At 34.6% G+C, this 16,674-nt stretch overlaps 1 protein-coding gene across 1 annotated transcript in view; it reads left to right on the forward strand.

Annotated features, from left to right (window-relative positions):
• LOC135469935 (cytosolic 10-formyltetrahydrofolate dehydrogenase-like) overlaps positions 1 to 16,200 on the forward strand; it is a 39,291-nt gene extending 23,091 nt beyond the window's left edge. The window contains 2 exon segments of the mRNA XM_064748579.1: positions 4,646 to 4,845; positions 15,306 to 16,200. Of these exon segments, the coding sequence (XP_064604649.1) occupies positions 4,646 to 4,845; positions 15,306 to 15,364 (259 nt within the window). The 3' untranslated portion in view covers positions 15,365 to 16,200.
• The last annotated feature ends 474 nt before the right edge of the window (positions 16,201 to 16,674 follow it).

A 16,674-nucleotide genomic window follows, 5' to 3' on the forward strand; every position in this document is an offset into this window, starting at 1 on the left:
TAGAATGTTCATCACTTGTGATCTTCAGACAAATGTGCCACAATTTCCACTTCGAGCAGCAAAAACTAATCATTGTGACAAAGTTTTAAATTTTTTCTTAATAAGCAATGGCTTTGTGGAACCGGCCTCAGGTTTCTAAGAACATGAAGAAGCCATGTATTACTTCATCAAATTTGGAATACCATGTTGCATATATTGTGTCACTTAGACACTTTGTTCACTGCCTCAGGTGTATGAAAACATTTTTGGCGGTATTATCTGCCTGTGCTTACCTACTGTACATGTACCAGCACTGTATTGAGGTAGCCTCTTGTGGTCAGACTGATGTATTAACTTTGATATGTACATTTTGTACTTTAACTACCGGTTGTAGTACAATGTTCCGGAAATGTAGGTTAGGCTTTTATGGTTGTAAAGGTCAGAAGTGACTGGTAATGAAAGATTAGACTGACTTAAGAAGAAGAAGAAGAACTGTGTAAGCTGTGAAGATGATAGATTGGTTGTCTAACTGTGATGCCTCAAGGTGGGGAGAGTTATTCTTGGTAGACAGACATCAAGGCTTTGGTTGCCTTTGGTCAGAGTATTTGAACTGTCTACTGGTCAGACATCCCTGTGGGAAATGATACACCAGGTAACCAATAGTCTTGTGATATATTTATAAAGGTTTTCTTTTCCACTGTGAAATGTGAGAGAGAGAGAGAGAGAGAGAGAGATTACATATCATACAAGTAGGTGTAAATCTTTCATGACACATTTGTTGTCGTGGATTTCAAATAAATAATGGCAAAGTGTTAAATGTTAGAGCTAACTGTTAAGGTAAACTCAGTACAACATGAGCTTGTAGTTTATGTTTAAAGTGTGATAGAATTGTTATTTGATGAAAAGAGGCAAAGAAAAAATATATGAAATAAACATAGCGGGATTTATGAATAAAGGAGTTTATTACCTTATCGGGCAGGTGATATCGATATTTTTATACGTTGCCAGATTGTCTTCCTATTGTGCCTCTCGCAACCTCATCAAAAACGGAAGTGAAATATCAATAAAGTAAATGGAAAGCTAAGAAAGAAGATTGAGGTGCATTTAGGTCTGCGAGATTGGCACTGCTGTCTTTATTTAAGCCCTACTTTTCAAGCGTCTGAGTATTCAGGAGCTGTGTCTGAATGTGATGGCGTTGAAAGCATTTTATTAACTTCACCTGGCATGGATTTAAGTATGAGTAAGATTTTATAGGGCAGTAGGTATCCCCATTCATGTAGAGTTACTTTGTGTCTAAGATCTCACTAGGATAGCCAGGTTTATGCTCTTTTCCATGGAAACAGATGACACTTGGACACTGTAGGTAACTACATGTAAATATCTGTAAGAATCATTGAACTTTCCATATTTTAGAGCTACAATAAAAGCAATTGCTGGAGATGGTCAATTTCTCTGATAAATCCATGTGAAACTTTGAGTGTCTAAGATCTGGCAATAGCATTTTGATATCCAGCAATGGTAAAGACTAAAGGGTAGACCTTCTCTTGGCAATGTAAATGATAATTTAATGTTAATAAAAAATAATAAGCTGTTGCTATGCCAACTGTTATCTTGCTTCTTGGCAAAAAAAAAAAAAAGAAGGAACATTTTTCATTGGGTTTTACACCATACTCAAGAATATTTAAGTTTTGAGAGAGAACCTTTAAACAAATGAGCTATTGAGAGTAAAATATTCCAGTGGTGTGATTTGTATGTAAAGCATGGGTTGTTTATAGGGTTTGTAAACACACGTTATTTTTACATTCTTTCAGAAGAGAAGTATTAGATTGGACTGTCTGAAACTTGATTTAATTTTCCTTTTGTGGATTATATTAGTATCCAGTTACATGTGGCATTTCTATAGATACCTTTGGAATCAATATTGCTCTATGGAAGCAAGTTTTATAAGATAGACAGGTTAGATAGATAGTCTGATTGATGGGTGCCTAGGTTTTGTTTTACTGGAGCCTCTGATCTCTAGAAAATTAGTTTGTGAGAAAACGCGTACATGTAAGGTGAGGTTACTTGGCATATTTGTCAGAAGGAAAGGATTATTGCAGTCTCATTGTCATTAGATATATGTAACTGATAAACAACTTGGGGGAAATGATCGAAAATGGCTTACTATGCCGCAGTGGAATGAAGAAAATAAGGTGATGTAATTTGTTTTTTTGTTAATGAATGAGATGCCTTAGTGCTTGCTAAATATTTTGTTGTTCGTCTCTCTGAAAATCTTCCTCTCAGATTAGTATCAGCACCAAAATTATGTTCACCTCAGATTTTTTTTGCAGTAGGATATCGTCCAACATTCCAAACAAACCTCGAAACACCTTCCTAAGATCAACAGTGATTTCATAATGAAGTAAAAACTTGGTCATGAATCAAAGTTTAGGTCATTGACTTTCTTTCATGACCAAGTTTTTACTTCATTGTGAAATCACTGTTGATCTTAGGAAGGTGTTTCGAGGTTTGTTTGGAATGTTGGACGATATCCTACTGCAAAAAAAATTTCAGCAGCGAAAGTAGCATTTCTATTAGCTGTTGTCATATCACAGCAACATCATCAAAGTCCAGTAACAGCTTAAGTAATGTTAAGTCAGTGTTAGAGGTACATGTAGTATATTAAAAAGTACTATGTGCTCAGGGTTTACATACATGTAAAGCACAATCACACAAAGGGGATGTTCTACTGTTGATGCTCTGTGTTCAATTGATTACCATGAATTTGCGAAATTCATGACTTTGTTGTGTATTGGAATCAGTGTGAAGGTAAATGTTGGGTGGTGTCTCAAAAAAGTACTACGTGCAATGAGCTGAGGCATAGATGTACATTTAAAGCACAGTAACAAGAAAGGGATATTCCATCATTGATGCTGTGTGTTAAGCTTATTACCATAAACTCCAAAATTCACAACTTTATTAAATAGTGCCTTGTGTATTAGAATCAACTTAACGGTAATGTTATGTGTCGTCTCTTAAAAAGTACTGCATGTTTTGAGCTTATGTTTTTTAAGTACATACACAATTATATGGTAAGACTGCTCCATTGATAATGCCCTGTATGTGAATTACTGAAAATTACAAAAACCTTCACATCTCTTGTGTGTATTAGAACCCATGCTATGGCAATTATTTGAGTACTTAAGTTTTGCAGTCATGTATCTTTTACAGGTAAGCTCTAAGTATGACCTTTATTTGCCCTTAATTTTAGTTAATGTCTAAAACTTCAGTGTATGTATTGGGTGTAAAGGGCTAACTGTCCTTGTTAGATTCCCAATGGCTTTAGGCTGAACTGAAATATTTCATCACAAAAATAGCATGTGACATTGCATGATTAATATTGTCCTGTAGTATGTTGTACTACAGTGCAAGACCCTTAAGTACAGGGTCTTGCTAAATTTGAATGTAACAGACATTTTTGGACTGTATAAGGTTCATAATATTTTACACATAATTACAATATATGACCCATCAAGGGTGTCCAAATAAATATTGTTGATGGATTGTAAATCTGTGTTGATGTTGAAAGCGAAGTCATGCATGGAAAAAAGTTATGAAAAGCACAAGTATAAAGCATTGATGAAAAAGGTGTAGAGCCAGTTTTAGTAAACCATAAAAGATATCACAGATTAGTTTATTGCTTGAGGTTATGCAAGCTGCTCTGTTTAATTTATCAACTTAACATTTGGGAATGTTATTTGATAAGTGGTTAAAGTCTTTACCTTTAAGGATAATAACAAGAAGAAAGTTGAAATGTAAAGACATTTAAGGGGTCATGATAGAATAAATTTTATGCTTGACATACTTCCAAAATGCACTCAAGTGGTCATGGAATACTGAATAGATGTATTCTGTAATGTGTTTCAAATTTAATTATGTGGGTCAATAGGAGGAGTTTTAAGGGAGGAAAATGTGCATTGAAACTAATTGAACAAAATATTGTGGTGTCTTTGCAAGCTAAGTACTAATCTTCCTTTAAAATTAACATTTGAGTTTCTGAATCTCACAGATTTAGACATTTTCAAGATGCTCACTTTGTAAAGTTTTAAGTTTTACCAGCAGACACATAAAAAATCTCAGGTGGTATAAGCTGCTGAAACATATGAAAGACAGGTCTTATACAAGGTCTGTGTACACGTACTTTGAACATAGAAGGGGATATATGTGTTTCATAAAGGCAGTGCAGAGGAGTCTTCCATGTAAATGCATGTCTATATATGTACATGACAGGACAACTTGTAAGTTAGTACATGTACATATCCATCCTTTCCCAAATCTCACAGTATATCAGCTATCCGTGTAAAACAAGTATTGAAGCATGTTTTTTTTTTATACCCAAGCTAATTTTTTTGCATAATTAATAATCTGTTTCTTCATATTGGCTTAGTTGTTCAAAGTGTATTTAAGACAAAGTGTATTAAGGTAATTCCAGTGTAAGATACTAAATGTTGTTTATTATAATGGAGACTTCTGTAAGACTTCAGCTTTTACATTTACTCACCTTTGATTAATATGCCCTCAAGTTCCTTTCACTCAAAATAATGAATTACATTCAGTTGTATTTATGATAATTGAATGCTGGATTTTTTATTAACAACATACATATTTTGCTTCATATGTGCATTAGGGACGTGGATGGAGTTCTGAGAAGAGCAAACAACACAGAGTATGGCCTGGCCTCTGGAGTGTTCACCAAAGACATCAACAAGGCTTTACATGTGGCTGACGTTTTACAAGCTGGCACTGTTTTCATTAACACTTACAACAAGACAGATGTAGCAGCGCCATTTGGTGGATTCAAACAGTCCGGCTTCGGAAAAGATCTGGGTATGTCATCATGATTTATCAGTTAAAGGCCACAAATTTAATTAGAATTCTGTTTAAAAAAAGAGTATGTTGATGACATTGAAGATTGGCATAAAAGTTTCCCTTTGACCAGATGATACTTTGACAGATGGGTGTGTTTATATATATATATATATATATATATATATATATATATATATATATATATATCTATATCCATCTTTGTTTTCTATATTGGATGGTAGAATATGTATTGACCTTCCTTTCATTTCTCCAATTCTTTGACCTGCAAAAAAAAAAACAAAAAAAAAAAAAACAATATTATTTGTCTTTTTTTTACAAATGGAACTGATAACATATCTCAGTTAAGCACTGTAGGTTTTTTGTATTGCAGAGGTTGTTTCTGTGTAAATAACTGTAGAGGTTATCTGAATGTGGGATTCATTGAGAATCCACCACTGACAGATTGCAATAAATAGAAAATGACACATGTTAGTTCTGTCACAGTAAAGGCATCATGGTGATAATAATTGTATAATACAGGGTTGCTCCTTTTAAAACATGTTAATGAAAATTACATCAAGCACGGCTTTGTTTTAAATGAATCATCATATTGACCAACTGTCTGTTACTTACAGAAATCCTCAATGCAAACTCTATGAAACTTTTAAAATTCAAAATTCATAATCTTTTGAAATATGCCGACTGATGTACTTGATAATATATGCTTCATTATCAACATTACCTATCGAGTTTTCTTGTATAAAAAAATAAATGAGTAAAAAAAAAACCAGATTAGTAAATAAATGAATAAATAAATAAATAAATAAATAAATAAATAGATGATGATTTGGTTGACCAACTTTGAGCAGGTCAGTGCTGTGGAAATGCCTCAATGCTACACCAGCATATGTAAAGGTGGATATGTTAAATTACTTACTGTTCCAGATTAGTTATTTTTCCATATGGATGACCTCTTAGAAGAAATTCTCAATTCTGTTATTTCATATGATTGCTGTTCTGTATCATAGAAAAACTGTAATAACAGTTGTCTGTTCAGAAATAATTTCTTTTTTTTATTAAAGATAGTAGAGTCTGATCCTTTGTGGGTTGGTCCAGTTAGAGGCCCTTGAGTTAAAGACTTTGGTCATCAGGGAGGGCATGTCATTAGGACAATCTGAAGAGTAATTTATCTTGTTCCCATGACAGATCCTATCTCTCCCTAGGGTTAGGCAATGAGTGACATTTCCAATTGTTGAAATGGCGGGAAAATCTAGCTTACAGGCAGGAAGTGCTGTAATTTGGGCTTGAGGAAAATTGAATGTGTGGGAAAAGGAGAATTTTTTGACATTCTCCCTGGAGGTATTCCCGAGAATCATCAGGGTCAATGTGTAGTTTTCACTCCCATTTCTGATGTACATCGTACATTTATCCATGGATTGAAAAAATGGTTTTACTGCATTAAAGTTTAATTCATTTCAATATGTCCAGTACATGCAGTTTACAAGAATTATTTTTTGGTCCACCATTCTTTTTAAACTTTTTAAAGTAGAATGATTGAGCCTGAATGAAATGATTACAGTAACAGTGTGGCGTAGTTTAGATTTGGTTCAGTCCTGTCTGTTTCTTTCTTCTACTACAGTGGATTAGCAAGAGGAAGATATTCATCACAAAACGACTTACAAACATAGCCCAGAGAGTAAATGCATATGCATTTGTTAATAAGAAGATGTAGGTACATGTACATACAGCCGTCCTAACAAGGTTTCACTAAAAAGAAATGTGAAAGACCATGTCTTTATTTATAAATTCATGAATTATAGTATGCACATGTAAATGTAGGAAAGGTATTCTAGACTTGTGAAATGGTAAGCTCTGGAAATTTGTTGGTCCATAAAGCAGTACTGTATTTTTACCCGAAATCCTGGCATGTATTTTCATTATGTGTTATAAAATTCCAGAAGTTGCTTTTTCGCTGTCCAAATTTAAAATCACGACATATAATATAATTAAAGATGTACAGCATAGATAGGGAAAGCAGAGCAGCGACAACATTATGATAGTTAATAAATGGTCGCATAACCGTGAAATACGCATATGTTTAATTAGTAGCCATTAAATAAAAAAAAAAAAATAATAATGCAGAGATGTTAATTACAATTTATTAGACACCACTGGTCTAGAATTACTCAGAATGCTGTGTTGTCACCACATTTAACATACAGTTACATTAAAACAATGGAAAGGGATTGCATAGTTTACTGGGGCCTGTTCTACAAAGCTGTAGCAACATTGTGTCAAGGGTATGTTACTATTGTAATGTATGCCTCCAGTATATGTCAAGGAACAGGTATTCTGTTTTACAGGACAGACTGGTGGATTTAGTCCTGCTAATGGCAAGACTGAAGTTTTGTTCATGTTAACTTATGGAAAATCTGTGCACAAACTGCCTTCAAAACACTATCAGAGAAATGTGGTTTTGTGAAATGCCTATCAATATACAGGTTTCTATTTTAACATCCATTTAATTGTTTACATTCAGTTAAGAAGAAACTTGTGCTTATTTCATCCATGACATCTTCAATAGATCAGTAAACTGTGGTAATTCAACATATAATGTTGCCAAAAATAAGTTTTCATTTTTACATTGTGTAGCTGTCTGATTATATGCACTGTGCTCATCAGATGAGTTTTATGCAATATCTAAATTCATTTACATAGGTAGAAAATTTAGAATGCTCACAACATCCATCAAACCTTTCATTCCAAAAATATTATTTTCAGTGCCGAAAATACTTTTAATACTGTACAGCTTCAACATTTTCGACTTCTAAAAAAAATTTTCAGTGGAATTTATATGCACAGGTGTAATGAAAATGATGTTAATAATGATTTATCAAATTAGTCGCTGCCACTATTTACGAGAACAGATTAACAATATTCAGTCAAAACCACAAGAGAAGATTAGAGGTTTGCTATGTTTATTATTATTATACACTATCAAGAATGACAGTTCCTGTGGGTATAGGTAGATGCAGGTGATAAGGAAACCAAACGAGTCTCCTGGGCATGACACAAGTAAACCTGCCCAACTACCTGCCCAACCTGGCGTCCCTTGGGTACACACAAGAAGACATCAAACATATGATAAAGAAATCATGCAACACTGGCAATTTAGTGCCGTTTTCTGCTCCGAATACCCCACCAGTACAAAATAGCTTCAAACTCAAATTGATATCGAGTAAGAGGTGTACTGTCAAAATGACAAAAAAAATGCCTACACGTAATTTCCCGCCGGGATGCCAAGTAGTGTCCTGCACAGCTGTGACTGGACAGAGGGATAATCGCGTTCTTTGAATGACAACCACTGAACCCACACCTAGCTGATCTGTCTCTGAAAAAGGAACGCGAACTGTTACTGAGTCGCCACCTGGTGAAATATGCACATCCGTAAGACCTATGAATATCAAGTTCACATCATTCTTACTATCTGCAACAAATTCACTAACCCGGAGAAATCCACAAAAGGCCAGTAAAAATGCCGCCTTGAGGGTTGGCTGAGGGTCTGCATGGGTGCCAAATGACAGAATCAGGTCCACTGAAAACGTGAAATGCTATAACAGATTCCATCACCTGTGCCAGGTATATGTTTCGCTGTGAACAAAATATGGTGCTTAAGGCTAGATGATACCAGAGAGCGGACTAATTTCATAGTCCGACTTCAGTGGAGATGTTTGCTTGTTTACTATTTATACCATGGTTGCGTTGTCAGAACAAAACAGAGTCTTCTTGTTCTGTAGATCTGGAACCCAAATGTTAACAGTAACTACCAGAGGAAAAAGCTCAAGGAATGTTAAATCTTTAACTAATCCTACTTTAAGCCAGTTAAAGGGCCATGCAGAGCCTGCCCATCGACCACTGTGGTACACGCCTATACCCGAAACACCTGTAGCATCCCAAAAAATCAAAAGGCTAGATTTGTACAATTTGACAGAGTTACCCTCTTTAAATAAAAGATATTTTATCTTTTTGTTTTAAGCTTTCTTATGAGGACATTCATAACTGATTAGGTTTGTGTTCCTCTCTGTGGGCCTGATTGTTTGTTGGATGCATTTTAGCAATTTTTATTGCTACTGCATGTATGCAAGATATCCCCCATGATTGCTTTATAGAATGTAAGCTAATTTGGTTTCAAGCTTCTTATGGAAGACCTTTATGACTAAATAGAGTTTTGGAACCTGTTTGTAAATCTCCTTGTCCATTGGGCCACATTTGAGGAATCCTGATTGACCACTGCTTGTCTCTAAAATATCTCAACTGCTTGACAGAATTTAACCAAATTTAGTTTCAAGTTTCATAATTCAGGTATTGAAATTTCAAAATTTATTTACCCTGAAAATGATCTTTCAACAAGTGAACCCTCCTTGTGTTACCACAATCAGATGTCTTGCACATACATGTATTCCACCCTCTGGGCTTACTACCACTGTGAAATTATCTCAGAACCACCATTTTATAAAAAAATTTCAATTTATCACTCTGTTTAGAAGACAATTTGTGCAACCATTTTCTGTGCGGTATTGATTTGACCTTGTTCTCCTTGTTCTTTATCAGCACATGGGAATGTGGTGAATTATCCCACTTCTAAATTTTTTGTTTTTAAGTTCCATCTTTTTACAACTCATTGTGAAGCTGCAAAGGTCTGTCCCTGAACCCGGAGAAATCTGTTGACATTTTATTTTAGATTTTCGCCATTTTTGATTCAAAGAAAAAAGTTGATGCTGTTTTAATTTTGCACTATCTCTAGGCTAACAAAACAATCATTCACATGAAATTTTGAGACTTGATAATTGATTAAATTTTTTAACAAGTTTGTCAATTTTGTATTCTTGTGTGGCCATTTGATTGGTTACTGCTTGTCTACGATATTCTGAACTACTTGATGATACCTGTAGTATTTGATGTGATTTTGGTACCTGTGATTTGTCTGTTCATTCATCTTTTGGCCATTCTGATATTCTGCTGTAACACAACATTAAGTTATGTGAATGATTTTGTAATTTACAAACTGAACATTGATTTGTGGGACTGACATGTATGGGTACATGTACATGTAGGATACTTCTGTTACTGTAATTCTTTAACTTTATCGCATGTTTGCAAGGTGTTTATTTAAGCATACTCTAAAGACATTATTCTGTGTACATGTAGACTGATAAAATTATACTTTTTGCGAAACCCTGAAATTGGCCAATCCAACCAATGTAGTTTTGTCTCCAAAACCAGATTAAAAATGTGCATAAATTTGACTGAAATTTGTTCTTTCATATGCGAAAATGTCAAGGAATTAGGGTAGCTGTTTTCTAGTTCTTCTAACAATACAGGAAAGCTGCTTGTAAGTGGTTGATATTAATTCTCTTATAGAATTCATTCAGGAAGTAATCTCTACAAAAATATATATAGTTTTTGTGATTTCTTTATTCATATTGCCATTTTGCACATTTAAATGAAGCATTAAGTACGTCCTTTGCATGGTTCATAAATAATAAGTTAGATTGAAAATGGCTGACTAAAGCACCAATAAAATAAGTAAAAACTGCCCACTAACTAGTCAGATTTTAACACTATTATAATACAAGATGTTACTAGCTGTTTCACAAAAATGGTACAGCTGTACATGGAAATTAAAAAAGTGCTCTGATGATTGTAAATGGACATTTCTAGACATGTCTAGATTTTTATTTCAGATATACATACATATGTATGCATACAAATCTCCTCTCCCGCCTGAAACTCAATAAAATAGAAATCATAATAGATTTATCATGTATCATAATCTTAATGAGTTATTTAAATGCAAGTAGCATGTGAGGTGTATTCCTTATTAGACTTCAAACATTTGAAAGAAGAAAATGGTTTTTCCATAGAATATTTACACTGGCATATAGTCAGCTGCCTGAAAGCAGATAGGCATATACTCACTCGTGTTTTTGTGAGAAAGACGCCCATAAAGCAAAGACACTGGACATGTTAAGTGGTGTAAGTGGCAGCTGTCAGTTGACTATTGAATATGTTCATGTAGTTACTTGCCATAAATTTTGATTCTTTTTTTTGTAAAAAAGCAGAACATTGATCATGTGAATGATAATAATATGCCACAAAGTTTAATAAGATAATAGGTGGGTGAGATGAGTCTTTGTGGCGTGAGCTTGGTTTTATGTATTGCCCTAATTCTTCAACCTTTTGAACCACCTTTGCAACCAATATTTTGAAACATTCTGAGAGAACTATGGGTTGTAGAGAAATAATTTGCACTGTTTTTTGAAGCTTGCATACTTAATAATAAATGTATGCATAAATTTCGCTGAAAAAGGTGTTTTAGTAGTTGAAAAGGTTGGAGATTTACATTAACCTATCTGTGGCCATGAGTAGATCATTACATGTAAATGTCAGAAATGCAGTTTAGTCCTGCGAAAGGATTAAATAGCCAGTTACACAAGCCATATTTGCACACAGCTGATTTATGTAAATACATGCAAATGATTATTTGCTGTACACCATGTGTCAGTCCTTTTTAATATTACATTTTGTAGTATTATTGATGTTCACTACTACTATCTATTACTGTACACACATTCAATTCTTGGATACAGTATAAGGTGAAAACCATATTCTGTTTTTAGCCATTGATATGCACTGAGGTTGATGGTATAACTCAGTAATTTGTCAATTCTGCATAACATAAAAAGCCTTTTTAGATCATATTTCTTTGATGTATTGACTTTCTTTCAGTGGTATCAGGTCTGCATTAAACATGTGTTTTATACAGTGGCACAACATGAAAATAATGGATTCATATGCACATTTTTCCTCTTCACCTTTGTATATTAAATGAGCATTTGGGGTGTTGGAATTAACCTGTACAAAGAGCATATCAATATTGCTTTTTTGCCATGGAAACTACATGTAGGTAAATCCAGCCTTACACAGAATTAGGTGTTGTTATTCAAAGAAACTTGTTGACGTAGACATTAATTCCAGAATTGGTCAAATTTGATGTATTTGACATATTGTGGAATATCTATAATCAAGATCAGCTCTCCTATAGTCTATTAGTAGATTGCTCTCTAACCATAGAAAGTGCATGCATTAGGTTTAAAATTCTATGTTATTGATGTGAAGAGGACAGCAATGGGATAGGTAAAGACTGATTGACATCAGTCTGATTGTGAAATATGTTAAAAGTAAAGCAAAGTCTGAAGAAAGCTGAAGAGTGGCAATACTATTTAGCCTGGGTGGATGCTAAAACAATACCCAGGCAGGGATCAGGAAAAGTTTTTGTTTACATTTGTGATTGTATGGCCAAGGAATGAATGATTATGGCTTTTAATATGCAGCTTATGCAAGTATTTCAGCCATATTTTGGCGAGAGCATGTGAAGATCTGGGACCGATTTCACAAAGCCATTTCTGACTTAAATAAAAATTTGAAATATCTGAAAAAAAATCTGAAAGCTTGTTTTGAGCCTTTAGAAATTAAAATTTTGTCCCCTCCCCTCCATCAATTTTGTCTTAGGCAAATATGTCCAGATTTCAACTTCCAGCACCAAAAACTGAGCATCGTGCAGAGTTTTTAAATTTTGGCTCCATGCTGTTAGCCAATGAATCTGACTGAAAAAGCACCATCAAGATATTTGTTCCTTCTGTTGCATGTCTGTTTTACTGTGATAATTCATTTTCAGAACAGGTAATGGAGTTTATAAAAACGACATGCTAAATTTTAAATTATGTCATTTCACAGTAGTCAAGTAAATAAATAAATAAAACAGCAGGTTAAGGTTACAGCATTTCCATAGGATTTGATGGTCTTTAGGTGTATAATGTGATTAAAGTCTCATGAGATAATAAAGTCTATATTGTGAGTGAAATGTGAAGAACAGAGTTAACTTGAACGTAATGCCATCTTAACAGTTTCATTACATCTTTTCCTTACAAGAGTTGTAAAGGAACAGAGTGCTATTTGTCTTCACCACAGGTCATTTTGTTTACCATATTTTGAATAGAACAGCAATTATCGTTGTGGTTTAGAATTTCAAGTGATATGGCAAAATACTTGTTCAAACATGACAATTTAAATTCGCTTTGCCCGACATTTTTTCATAAATTTGTGAATTACCAATCTTGTCCTTGTTTGAAGGACGCCATCACAACATTTGACCATGTTTTATTAATAAATCATACACATTTTTTCATTAATATCCTGTGCGAGTGGTGTTAACTCTAATGGCATGAAATCTGGTAATTACCTCTCTTGCGACGAAGTGTGTTATAAATAGGTGTGGAAATCCCCAGAGGGTGTTGATGCCAATGTGATTGGACACATCATCAGACGAAGGGCTGTGACCCACTGTCAGCTGGAACACTGCATACTTAGCACTCAGACCACTAGATTCATTACTGTGGACATACACCATCTAAGAATTCCTGCCAGGTTATGGGCAGATACATGTATTTTCTGTGCATGTTTTTCTTTTTTACACCATCTTCTCCTTGATAGTAGTAATGATTTTGCAGGGGAGTAAGGAGGAGTAGAGATTTGAGTCCTCAGTTGAAGGCTGTTCAAATAGAAAAGAATGAATGCATTGGAGTCATTAGCAGAGTGTGTAGGATTTTTGTTTACCTGAGAATTAAAATGTCTGAGCATTTAAATCGGAAGCTTCACAGACCTAGTACCAGTAGTAAAATATGATGCCTAATATTTGTACCTTTGTTTGTAGTTGTCTTCATGCAGCCTTCGTGCATTTTTTTCCTTCTCTTTTCATCTCAGCAATGTCTTTGTCAGAAAGATGGACGCAAGCCAAACTTGCTTGACTTCTATTTCATAAGGCTAAGTTCTATTCAATCAGGGACATCATCAGGAAATAGCCTTCATAGTTTCCATGGCAACCTGTTATTAGGTTGACCACAGCATTCAGGGCTTTTAGCTTACATTTTCATAAGGCTGCCTGCCATCAGCAGATATAACTGAATCAGCTTAGTTAGAAGTTTACCTATTAACAAAGCCTACGGTGTAATGCTAGTTAGATAGTGGGGCTAAGACAAACATACAGCAACCATTTGAAAGGCTGAGAAAAGATCAAAGAAAGTTGTGTCATTAAGGCAAAGACAAGGCATCCCTGGAACAAGAAGGGAGATGACGCTCCCTGTAATCTGCAAGGGAAGTCATAGGTCTGCGCTTGCTGTGCAATGATACCTTCATCAAGCATCACGGTATGGCGTCTTGTTGACAACCAGGTTCTTAGAAAGGCAGGCAGCGTAATTTGTTTATTTCCTCTTAAGCCCCATGGTCATCTCCTGGCAGACTGTGACTCTTTCTATCCTGTCACTGTGAACTGTTTCAAGCACATGCACCTATTTATATGCACTGCAAGTCTTTCAAACAAGAACAAGAGACAAACCTTGGGAAGCAAGTTTGTTGCTGTGGAATAAGGGATACCATGACTTTCATATACTCACTTAGATGGCACAAATAAAACAAACGCTGTTTCCCATGGTATGTAATTGAAGGGCCAGGAGGACATTACATGAATTATAGCAAGGTCTTTAAGAGCAAAATTTTTGATTAAGAATCAAAAATACAGTTGAATTTTTGTAACTGTTCTTGCTCGTGTAGCTGCGTTTACTGAATGTTTCATGGAGAATATAATATGAGCAGAATATGAATTGCTTTAACACATGATGTGGATAAAAGAATGGTCCATTACATGTACAGGTACAATGTGGGATTCATATATAACCATGCTTTGGTTTGCTAAATGCAGTAGATCGACATCATTCCTTTTCAAATTACGTTGGTGAGCCAGAGAAAAAGCTTTTCCACACGGATACCCATGTTGCTCAGGTTAAGTGCATTGGATTATGTATTGACTTTCCTGCTGTTGTGCATTACTATTAAGGTACACATGTTTTTTTGTCGTGACAGGGAGAACAGTATGCCAGTATGTTTGCTTCATTCTTTCCCTGAAGCACTCTGAGACTGTCTTTGGCTTTCTCTTCTACAGAATGTTACATTGGTTTCCTTGAGAGTGGAAGGACTCCAGTTTTGTATCTAACATGAATGTGTGCTTGGGATTGTGCCATCAATATAGCCAGTGTGAACACTGTATCTGTGACATAATGAAGTCTTTTAGCTGTCAAACTCAAGAACAGCAGTATGGATTTTAGATTAACTACATGCTACCTGGAAAATACATATGCATGTAAATTTTACAGGTATGTCGAAACTTTTGGAATGTGTGACTACTCACGCTGGCATATTTACATCAACATGTATAGATGATGACAATTACTTTCCTAATGGAAAGATTTAATCAAGGATTTCCTGAGAACTAAACTAACTCCACCTGTATGTTTAGTAGGATTTTATCAAAATTTGATAAATCCAATAATATCTCCAATAATCGTGATATTTCTTTCTCACAGGTGAGGAGGCTCTGAATGAATATCTGAAGACAAAGACTGTTACTGTTGAGTACCAGTGAGACATCCACATACACCTACAGCTGAGTTGTATAATCATGGGCTGTCGTGTTAAGAGGGATATAAGAAGCAGTGGGATACTGCACACATTATCTCTCACAATGGGATTATTCCTTTTAAGGTTCATGGTAATCCTTTTATTTCTGTAAAACATTTCATTTTGTTACGTTTGATTCATGAGCTTGCTTTTTCTTTGTGGTAGTGTTTAGAAAGAGGTAACAGTTTTACTTCTTGTGTAATTTTAGCTAAAATATATTGTAAACATTCAGTATTATTGCATATACATATTGCGTAAGATTGGCTGAATCAGTTGTAGAAGGAATTTTGCATGTATTTTGAATGCATTCCATATCATTTTAAAGCTTTGATGCATCTTCTGGTTCAAATATAGCATTTGTCTCTGTTTTCATTTTATATGAATACTAAATTTTTATCTATATGGCACAGGTGGTTTAATTGATTAATATAGAGAAATTTTTTGTGAGTTTGTGTGCTTTATGAATACATTTCCTGTAGCCATTGATCAAAGTAAATTTAAAATTTTGTTGTTTCAAGATGATACAGTAGTTGTTTGCCTTATAAAGGCAGATGTTTGAAACCAGTTTGTTAAATTATATGATATGCGTTGTTTCAGCTTAATAAGCCATGTGCTTTTGTTGAAATATTTTGGTGTTTAAGATTAGTTGAGAGGCAAAGATGCTAAAGTGGTTATATTAATCCGTGTTCATACATTTACGCTTTTGGTCAAAGCTTTAGATTTACAGTTGTGCGCATGTATGTTCCTATCTATGGGGAAAGGCAACAGGAATTCTTTCAATAAAATAACTAATAAATGTTATTAATTCGTCATTTTGTTTTATTATTTTTTTTATTTTTTTGGTCATTTACATATTGTGATTTTTAATAATTGTTTTAAAGATGATTGAAAAAGATTTAATTTAAATTGCTTTATGATAATGACCAGAAACAGCAAAGCAGCCGAGATCAATTCTCAAAACTAAGGGGTAGATTACTTTTGCGAAAAGGGCTCTAACTTCGTTATATAGCTTTAGAGGATTCCTCATTTAGGAGTTGTGTGTGTGTGGTGGCGCTCTTGCATATACCAGAAAGTTGGAATAGCATAACGGTCCACAGCCTAAGCCTAGTTGGGAGATTGATGAATCCAATGCACTTTAAAAAAATAATCGGGCTACTACCTTAGTTTATGAATTATTTGTTTTCCTTAGTCGTTTGAGAATTTATGAGGATGTGCACACATGTCGATAAATTTACCATTTACCATTTGTGACCTGATAGGTTATTCCTCCAACTT

The sequence above is a fragment of the Liolophura sinensis genome, chromosome 7, assembly GCF_032854445.1.
Source record: "Liolophura sinensis isolate JHLJ2023 chromosome 7, CUHK_Ljap_v2, whole genome shotgun sequence".
In the NCBI taxonomy this organism is placed as follows: Eukaryota; Metazoa; Mollusca; class Polyplacophora; order Chitonida; family Chitonidae; genus Liolophura; species Liolophura sinensis.